General features: G+C 43.6%; 1 protein-coding gene across 2 annotated transcripts in view; it reads right to left on the minus strand.

The window, feature by feature from the left end:
• Nucleotides 1-7,324, minus strand: part of Xkrx (XK related X-linked) — a 10,298-nt gene extending 2,974 nt beyond the window's left edge. The window contains exons 1-2 of one of the 2 annotated variants that reach the window (XM_005358680.3): nucleotides 6,984-7,324; nucleotides 2,347-2,615 (exon numbers count right to left, since the gene is read on the minus strand). In XM_005358680.3, the coding sequence (XP_005358737.1) occupies nucleotides 2,347-2,615; nucleotides 6,984-7,318 (604 nt within the window). In that variant the 5' untranslated portion in view covers nucleotides 7,319-7,324. The remainder of the gene's footprint in view (nucleotides 1-2,346; nucleotides 2,616-6,983) is intronic. The other variant, XM_026784699.1, reaches the window with a different exon arrangement.
• Between the last annotated feature and the right edge of the window lie 3,128 nt (nucleotides 7,325-10,452).

Here is a 10,452-nt window from a genome sequence, read left to right on the forward strand (position 1 = left end):
TAACTCACCGCAGGGCCATCTGATGCCTCTGCCTCCTCCCTCCAAAGGTATCTGAACTCATGTGCACATACCACACACAGACTCATACATAAATACATACTCATAATTTAAAAATCAATATGAATAATTCTCAACAGCTAGATAGGTGACTGGTGGTTAAGAGCACTTGCTGCTCTTCCAGAGGACCCAGGTTCAGTTCCTGGCACCCATATGGTGGCTTTTAACTACAGTTCCAGGGAATCTAATGCCTTTTTCTAGTTTCCACGGGCATTAGGCATACAAGTGATACAAATACATATGTCCAGGCAAACTCATATATATATATATTTTAAAAATGTAAAAGATATGGCAATTTGCAAATTGATCCTGGAAATGAATCTATTTAGAAGATTGGTATAAAAATATGGCAAGAAAGGCAAAATGTAAACAATGAATATTTTAATATGTAAAATTGAGTATTTCACATATGAACATATACATATACATGTTTTTGTTCCCTGCAGTGCTGGAGATTAATCTAAGACCTTCAACATGCCCAGGCACTCTCCCACTGAGCTATACCCACAGCCCAATATGTGTACATAGTAAAGAGGAGTCTAGAATGGTTAACAAAGATGGCTTTGGATGAGTGATGTTCTGTTTTCTCTCTATTCTACATGGCCTGAAATGTTACCAAACATCGGACAGCCCTTAGTCAGGCAGTAGTGGTGCATGCCTTTAATTCCTGCACTTGAAAGGAGAGGCAGGTGGATCTCTGTGAGTTCACAGCCAGCCTGGTCTATAGAGTGAGTTCCAGGTCAGGCAGGACTACACAAAGAAACCCTATCTCAAAAGACCATAAATAAATAATAAAAACAAAAATTAGTAGTATATTAAGTTGTAAACTTTTTACAGAAAATTTAGAAAGTCACAACTCTGTGGATTTCTCAGCCCCTCTTGGGGTAGACTTTTCTGTGTGGACACAATTACCTGTAGGTCAATCAGTCTGCACATTTAACACTTTCGTAATGTATACATATTTTAATTAGATGATTGCCCAGCTCCCAAAATTCTCAGGAAGAAAAGCAGCATCATTTCCAGACAATGCTTTCCTCAAACTACTGTCACATAGTACACTTGTAAAAAACTTCCAAAGCAACAGAACTTCATAATCAATTGTTAATGGAGAAAAGGAGATAGACTTGCCCCCTTCCATTTATTTAAGACAGAGGACTTTGTCAAATAGGATCAGCACTTACTAATAAAGAAATGGCCCAAGCTGTGCCCACATCTGAAGCAGCATCTGTCCAACCAGATGAAGCAAAATGGGGCTGGTAAAATCCAATAACAACATTTGATGTCAGCACTGACAATACTGACTCATCTCATCCTCTGCCAGAGGTCTTACTCATCTAGGGACCCATCCTTTTACCAGTAGGAACTTACGGCAGTGACTGCTTTGTAAGTTCCTTCAGAGATCACAGAGAAACAAGGGCAGATCTTGGAGCAGTCCTGATTGACCTGTATCCATCCCACAGCCCTATTCTGTCTTTCCACTACCATGGGAGAAAATGATGAAATCTGTGGTTCTTTAGTGAAACTAGATGGGATCAATGAGGGTCCTTTTTACAAATGCAGATTCCTGGCCTTCCCACACTCTGATTGACTCAGGTCTGAGGAGGGAAGGGAATTTTCAGAAGAACCTTCCAAGCCAGGCATGCCGGTTCTTGTCTATACTACAGTCTTAGCACGTGGGAAGCCCGGCAGCAGGACTGTCATGAGTTAGAGGTTAACCTGGGCTAGCTAGATGGTGAGTTCCCAGACCAGCCTGGAATATAAGGTGAGACCCAATCACCAAAAACAAAACAAAAAAAGAAAAGAAAAATATAGAGAAATATTTAAGAACTTTTTCTCTAAAGGTGGCCATCTCTAAACAAATTAAGCAACTAGCAGCACAATGTACACATTCCAGACAAGGGAAATTTTTCTTTGATTCTGACGGCTGCTGTGGCCAAAGGGTGTGTTTGTGAAATTTTGAGTATAAACATAGCTTGTCCCAGTTTAAGAATCCTGGCAGGTCTGAGATGTCTGACTCCCTAAGTTCAAGTGCTGTCCAATAGAATTTCCGTGATGATGAAAGCATCTTAAACCTATGCCATCTCAGAACGCTGCGTTATTAACCAGACACAGCACTGGACATTTGCAATGTGACTATCGCTACTGAGGAAATGCACTTTCAATGGGTTTTGGTTGGTTTTTTCTTTAAATTGCACACAAGGCTAGTAACCAGTCTATCGGACAGTTCAGGCCTAAACTTCCAAGACTCTTGGTTTAAACAGAGCCCTCCCTTCTCTTGACCCCACTCACCTCTACCCAGGGGGACCTCTGAAGAGATCAGAGTCACATAAAGCTGATAGGTCAGCTGGGGCACTGAGCCCAGGAATGCTTGAATCTGTGACATACGTTTGTAGGCATTACGGTGCATAGCCAGGGTCCGGATGGAGTGGCCCACCTCCCATTCTATCAGCACCTCCTGGCCATCTATTAGCATCTTCTTTCTGGTGAGGCTGACATAGGGCTCCTCTTGCCCCTCTTTCTTCCACAGTGTAAGGTACTTAATCATGGCCTCCAAACATCTGCGGGAGTAAAGCATCATGGGAACTTAGCTAAAATTGTCCCAAGGAAGAAAGGTGTCATAACAGGGAAATAACTGGGGAAGGTTCTATTACTTTTTTGGCATTTCTTTTCTTCTGTCCATTGTACATCACTCAAAGGGTTGGCCATACCTTGTCCAAGCCACTTGAGTCTAACTAAGATTTTTTTTCCTCTCTGGTCACCTACTGGCCTAAGAACACCATTTCAGAAATATTTCCTTGTAGTCAAGGAATTGTTTTATCTCCTCAAAAATGTGCCTGTGTTTCTTAAAAATACGTCTCAAATACAAAAGTATTAAGAAATAGTATGTTCTGAGATAAAGATGAAGGTTTCAAAAGGCCCTGGTTTTCACAAGACCTCAATTCAAACACTCTTTAATAAATGCATTCAGCTTCGTAATTGAGATTCTTAAGATCTGCTTTTATAAGAAAACATTTCTTTTTTGTGTGCCTCTTGCTGGAGACAGATCCCTTTTAAACCTGGTTATTTCTTTATGAAGAAAATAGCCTTACCAGAGCATATTACCCTTGAAGTCTTGATGACAGTCTATTTCCTGCTGTGACCCTCCCACACATGCCCTATCAAAATCACAAGCCCTGGCAGCTCTGATGCAGTAAACAGAAGCGAAAAGCAGCTAGTACACACTGTCTTGTTACACCTGAGTTATTGCTCCCCCCCCACTTACCCCGAAAAAATGGACACTTGACTATTTTTGACAAGAATATTTGTAGTGGAAATTAAGACATCTTCTCCAATAGATTGAGGGCAGAGGCTCCATTTCTCTTGCTGCCAGCTCTTATCACATAGTGGGAATTTGATAAACATTTGCTGAGCAAATGAAAGCATGAGAATGGGAAAGAGAAGGCAAGTGAGAAGTGGCAGAAGGGGAGGATAACTGGGAGTGGCTTACCAGGAAAACAGATTAAAGGCAAGTTCAGGGTTGATGTGGGTCCTAGACTTCGGCTGGCAATAGGATGGTTTACACTATAAGTACTGGCTGCCATTTTCCACAGGGTCTCCTGGAATTTTTTTAGGTATGCTACTCCAAAATGTACAGAAGAAATTTCCACTTTTGAGCACTTGTGCATGCACGCACATGTGTCTGCGTGTGTGTGTGTGTGTGTGTGTGTGTGTGTGTGTGTGTGTGGGGAGAGAGAGAGAGAGAGAGAGAGAGAGAGAGAGAGAGAGAGAGACATACATGTGCCACAATCTGTGTATGTAGAGATCAGAAGACAACCTTGGGGGTTGGTTCTTGACATCCCCCTTGTTTGAGGTAGTTTTCTTTGTGTGCACCAGGCTTGCTGGCCTGCTAGCTTCTGGGGATTTTCTCGTCTTTGCCTCCCATCTCACTATGGAAGTACTGGCACTCCAGGTTCAGCTGTACAAAGGTTCTGGGAACCTAAACTTAAATTCTCATGCTTACACAGTAAGTGCTTTATCCACTGAGCCATCTTCCCAGACCTGAAATTTCCATCTTTGATAGACAAACTGTAAGACCTGAACGAGAAAAGGAAGGAAAGAAAGAAGTTGCAACTCTCACTAGTTAGGGGGAAATATCTAACCATTTTCAAGCCCACCCATACTATTGCTTAACAAAATATTGGGTCAGTGGCAATGAGGTATTCTGTTTATGCTTCTATTCTTGTGGCTATTTTGCTAGTTTAAGAAAGGGTTCTTACCTTACTCCCGAGCTACAGTAAACCAGAGTACATCTTGCATTTCATGTAAGAGAGCCATGCCCTAGAAACAGCTTCCTTTGCCTGATAGCAGTCATCAAACTCTTACTTAACGAAGAAAGGAATGGACCGTGAAAACAAACATATAAATAGTACCACTTCTGGGTTGACAACTGTTTTTCTGAAGAAGTACAGGCAATGAATGACTGCTGCGGGAGGGAGGATCAGTCTTGAACAGAAACAGGACCACATTATAGGTTACTTTGTGGTCAATCCCAATTGATCAGCCTTAAACACATACACATATGAGCAACACTAAATGAACTTAACAAGTTTTATATATATATATATATATATATATATATATATATATATATATATATATAATTGATATACCAATAGTAACTAAAGAAGAGTCGTGAATTTGAAAGGGAGTGGGTGAACACAGAAAGAGTTGGAGGGGAAAGAGGTGGAAATGATATGAATACAGTATGTATATAGGAAATTCTCAAAAATATATAAAAATTTTCAATTAAAAAAGAATTATTCTTCCTGATGTGGGCTTAGAGTAACTGAAGTTATAAATATATTTCAATCCGTGTGCGCTACAAGCTCAAGGACAAATCTGAAAAATAGTGAACAACACTCCAGGCAGAGTAAAGTCAAAAACAGCTTAGAAGGCCACAAACAAACAAACAAAAAAAGGAAGTAAAATCCAAGGACTGGGTACTTGCTAAATTTGCATCCTCTTCAACTGCTAATTCAGTATATTGCATTTTGAAAAGGAACAAAAATAATGGTTGTTTTGAGTCTCTAGTGACATCTTGAAACATCACGGTTCCAAGTTAAAGATAAAGTCTTCCTTTTACAGTCAACTTGAAACACTTAGATCGGAAAAGTATCTTTAGATCACCTAACCCAAAAGCTACATAGGGCCAGCTGAGACACATCTGGATAGTACGCAATTAGTATGGCCCATACTGCATTTTTGAAGTTAGTAAGTTTCCAAATTTAAAATCATGGAATCTCACTTAAAACCCTGTTCTTGGGAACTAACTTCTCCTCAAAAGTTAGATCTGGCAATACTGAGTCTGAATTCCAACCTAGAAACAATGGCTTATAATTTTAAAATGGCTGCCTCCCAGACAAGCACGTCCCAGATTCCAATTTGCCATGGTATTCCATTTCTTTACTACTGAGACGTTGTTTTCATTCATCAACATATATGAGACTATTTTCTAATGCTTGGCCCACTTGGTTTGTTTATATAGCATATGCCTAGCCCCTGTGGGCACTAGGATTTGGAACACAAGGTCTAGTCCAACACATTTATTTTACAGCTGAGGGAACTGAGTCCCAAGACATCTTTAAGAGATGTTACTGAGATCACAGGCCTGCTGAATAACAGAAGGAGGACTAGATTCTTGAGCTAATTCAGGCCACTGCTTTGTGAAGATATCCCACATTTTCTGGGATGGAACGTTACAATATTGACTGACATTTCCCAGATTTAAGGAAATACAGTTGACAAACAGAATTATAGAGATGTATAGATAGGTAATAAATTTTATCAAAGGCAGTTCCATTCTTGATAAGTTTCACAGGCCATTTTGAGATCTCTAATGATGCGCTATCTTCCTATTGCAGTTACAACATCAACATTGTGACCCATATTCCTCAGCTGACTGCAGATGTTTGCCTCTCTTACAGTCATGACAAACTTGGTCCATTCCTCCCTACTGACTTCATAAGTTATGCAATGTTTCTCTCCCATGAAACTCCATAGCATCCAGGTGAGTCTGCGGGCACCGATGCCCGTCTCCCTGCAATTAAGCACATGCTCACGCTGCTCACAGCAGTCTGAATGTGAACACCGGATATACCAATGCCCGTTGCTACTAATTCCAGACAGAGGTGGGGATTCTTCCTTTGGCCCTTCCAATTGGTGTGCATTTATTACAGCAACACAATGTGAGATAAGCAAGAGAGAGACTGATCTACCGACATAGAAAAGACAACTTTCTTGGGTTATAGTACCAGCTTGCCACCACCTACTACAGTAAAGTACTTTCCAGATGTCACAGAACTCCAGAAGTTTTGAAAATGACAAAAAAAGAGGCCAGCTCAAGAAGTTCAACTTGTGTAAACTGAATGCGGGGCAGAGTGGGAGCAGGAATGAATGATTATCCATTCAGAAAGCATCTAAAGGGCAGAATTCAAATTACAGACTCTGGAGGCTGGGACTATGGCTCAGTGGAACAGCACTTAGTATGCCCACCACCCTGGCTTTCATGCCTAGCAAAGTGAAAAATCCCTCTGGAGCTATGCCCAAGAGCACAGCATGACCACATTCATTGGTCCCATACCGGTTTCCACAACACAAACTCAGTAAGAATTGTCTAATCAAGTCATCTTAATGATATTGCTCATGGTTTTTGAACACATATACATGCCACAAGGTCACCATGGTGGTTTCCAAGATGATTTCAGATAAAGTCTTGGGACAGTAGACAGGGAAGTCGAGTGAGAAGAAATGGAAAAAATAGATTAGAAACACAAACGGAAAAATTAGATTAGAAACACAGCATCAGTCGTACAAAGATTAGCCTCCTCCTCCTCCTCCTCCTCCTCCTCCTCCTCCTCCTCGGTACAGAGAGATTTAAAAATGCTCACCTGATAACAGGTCCCAAGAGGATTAGATGCATAAATAATGATAGTGGTCTATCTTTGGCCAGGTCTCTGTGGACAAAAATGAGGGTCAACTGAACCATAATGGATGAAAACATAAAGAAGGAAAAGGTGTATGTCATCCAGAAGGTTTCGTTATTCTTTCGATAAACCCTAACCATATACAAGGCAGACGCAGCCTCCCCACAGTACAAAAAGGTGGAGAAGAGGATACTAAATGGAAAGGTAAAGCGTGGGTTAGGTCCACGAATGACATCTTCTCCCAGAGATGAAACCGGAACCACATTTGGCTCCTCGGGAATCTCATAAACTCTGTCCATTGTGGAGGATCTCGTTGGGTCTGGAGTTCAGAGCTCTTCCCCATCCATCCCCAATAGAGCCCCCGTGGCCACTGCTGTCCAAGAATCAGTCAGGTGGACTGTGGCAAGTCAAGTTCCTGAACGAAGCCCAACAAGTCAGAAAAGGAGCCACCTCTCTTCTAAGCTTAACTTGAAGAGTCTGAAATCGCGAATCCAGAAGTATCTCTTTGAACTTCACTCTAATGCGATCATCAACCTAGATGCTGAGAGGCTAGGACAAGCCCTCCAGCACTGAGGCTGGTATCCAATTCCAGGAGTGTGGAAAGTCAAGGAACAGCTGTTGCCACCGAGGCTCCTTTCACAGTACCCGAGGCAGGGGAGTAGCCACTCTGGGGTGGCGCATCACACAGCCAGTAGCTTCTCTTGGGGGAATTGTCATCAGTGTGGCCTCTCAAATCAGCAGAGAACTGAACCAAGGCAGAAGGGGCACAGCCTGGAGGATTTAGTTCAGCAACTAGGTATCCATCCAACCTGCTGCTAGGTTGTGCCTCTTAGCGCGTCTGTCTGCTGGAGTTTGCGCACCAGAGAGCTCTCAGGACCTGCTGAGAGGCAAGGGTTCTCAGGAAGGTTCTCCAAGCCCCGCCCTCCAGACCGCCTGTCTGGGGGTTGGAGTAATGCCACCACTGTCCCCTAGCGAGGTCTCTCCAAAAAGAAGCGGAGCGCGCAGTACTGAACAGAAGAGGCTGGAGCGGTTTCTTCACAGAGTCACTTTGCTAAGGAAGGCACAGTTTGAGAAGTGCGGCGGGTCCTGGGCTTTGGGACCTATGGCACCTGGATCTCTTGGGCGGGGTGGTGGTGGCGTGGGCCGGGCGAGTGGGAGGGACAGCTGAGGCAAAACAAAATGAGCCAGCGTTCCAAGACGACTAGCCAAGGGATGCTCCAGGTAGCTAGGCGCAACAAAAAGGAGCCTGAGCCAGTCTTCCGCAACATCTCTCACCATGACCTCTGGATCCAGGAGGGAGCCACAGCTTTCCTTTTCTATGGGAGCAGCAGCAGGCACCCACTTCTACCCCTCCCTCCACAGCCAGCTAAAGTGGCTCGCTCCCACACTCGCTCAACCCACGCGGTTAGGCAGGTGTGTCTCCCTTGGCCGCAGGGTTGAACCTCCCCAGGTCCTATTGCCCTCCAGATAATATCAGAAAAGTGGGAACCTAAGAGCGAACTGGGTCAGAGCTCCTGTCCAGGTAAAGCTGTATGCAGCAAAGGGAAGACTGAATCAGACAGGGATCAAAACTCAAAGCCAGCCCACAGACACTGATAGCACATGCAAGCCTTGATTTCTGCACTTTCAAAATGAGGCCAGGACAGAAGCTTCAGAATAAACTTTTAGGTGTTTGGTTAAAAGGCTCCGAAGAGGGGCCGGATTCAAAATAGACTGGCAAGGAGCCAAGAGAGATGTTCGTGAAAACGGAGAGGGGTGTCTTATTAAAGAGCTCTTAAAATTGCCAGGATTTGTAAAGGCAGTCCTCCTCCACCTCAGAGAGCTTTTGTTTTCATGTTTCGTTTGCATAATCCTAAACCCCAAAGAAAAAAAGGAAAACAGCGGCCTCTGAGTAAAGAAATGGAGCAGACCCTGCCTGTGCAGATCTCCTTCTACCTGAGGAAGTCAGCAAAGGGAATCTATGAGAGGAGTGGCCAAAAAAGCAGCCACCGAAATATGAATGACCTCAAGATAGATGTAGTCTTTGTCATTTAGTGTGTGCGTGTGCATGTGTGTGTGAGTGTGTGTGCATTTAAACTCCCTCATTTATCGCTTCCTTTCCCAAGAGTTGACTGGGGGCAGATCCCACTTGGAAGGTAGTCTTCTGAAGTGCAGCTGCCCCTGGTCTAGCAGCTGCTCATACTTCCTCTTTTGTGGTGACACTATTGAGACTAACTTAAAAACTGCCTATGGCTTAGAAGATGGGTGCCGGAAGATGGGTGCTCCACCAGTGGGGCACAGGGCACAGGGGTTGCTTTCCTTTTTTATTTATTTTTATTTGGGGGCTTTGTTATTTTGCTTGTTTGTTTGTTTGGAGACAAGAAGATCTCTCCCGATGTAGCCCTGGCTGACTCACTATGTAGACCAGGCTGCCCTCAGGCTCAAACGCATCCACCTGCCTCTGCCTTCCAAGTGCTGGGATTAAAAGTGTGTGCCGCCTGCTTTAGCAAACAGCTAAGAAGGAGGATGTCAGGTAGAATGACCAACTTATCCACTTCACTAGGATAAGGTGAATTAGGTATCCAAACACAGAAAAACAAAATGATAAAGATAGTAGGATAAGATTGCAGTCTTTCTGCCTCATGCCTGTGCCTTCACCGCTCCCCAATACATAGGTCTACAGTCTACAAATGACTAGTTGTTCTGCCTGCCATCCAAGGCTATCTGTAATCACTCCTGCTTCTCTATAATTTTAGTCACCCACGCTACCATACTGCACACCTTTTACACCAGTCCAGCAGGTTTGCTCACTTATCCATAGTCATCCTGCTCACCCCCACTTCTGTGTCTTGTTGATGCCATGCACGGCTTCATTCCTTTCCCCATGAGTCCAAGCTCTCATCTTTTTTTTTTCAGGAGTCAGCCCTAACCCTGCCAAGCCATCTCTAACCTCCTCTCCCCTCATTTTCCTTTCCTTGTGCTACCTGTACACATCCTCTCTTGTACGAGTTCTTCAAGTCCGTTTGCTTGGTCTTCCCAACAGAGTGTGACTGTAAGGATATGCCTAACGAATGTTTAGTGCGACTCGCCATGACAGTGGTGATGAAGGTTCCTCAGAGTTACTTCCTCCATGAAGTAGTCAGGCAGGGCTAATCAGACTCTACTCCAAATGCTGTGGCCATCACACCTAGGGCACAAAGTCCTTCAGCTGAATATGCAAACTTAATCACCCCCTCAGCTCACGGAGGAGGTCAGTCCATGGATCTGTCCCTTCTCAGGCAGGATGTATTTTGCCAGCACTACATTTTAGACTCAAATTATGAATTATTTCAAGTGTATTCGTTTTTATGTTCCAACTAAATCATTATAGGACCTGAAGGGTAGGACTCCTATTATACTTTCTTTGGATTCCCCCGGGGCTGGTATAAACCTGTAAGTTTCCTGCCATCTGATT

Source organism: Microtus ochrogaster, chromosome X (genome assembly GCF_000317375.1).
Source record: "Microtus ochrogaster isolate Prairie Vole_2 chromosome X, MicOch1.0, whole genome shotgun sequence".
Classification (NCBI taxonomy): Eukaryota; Metazoa; Chordata; class Mammalia; order Rodentia; family Cricetidae; genus Microtus; species Microtus ochrogaster.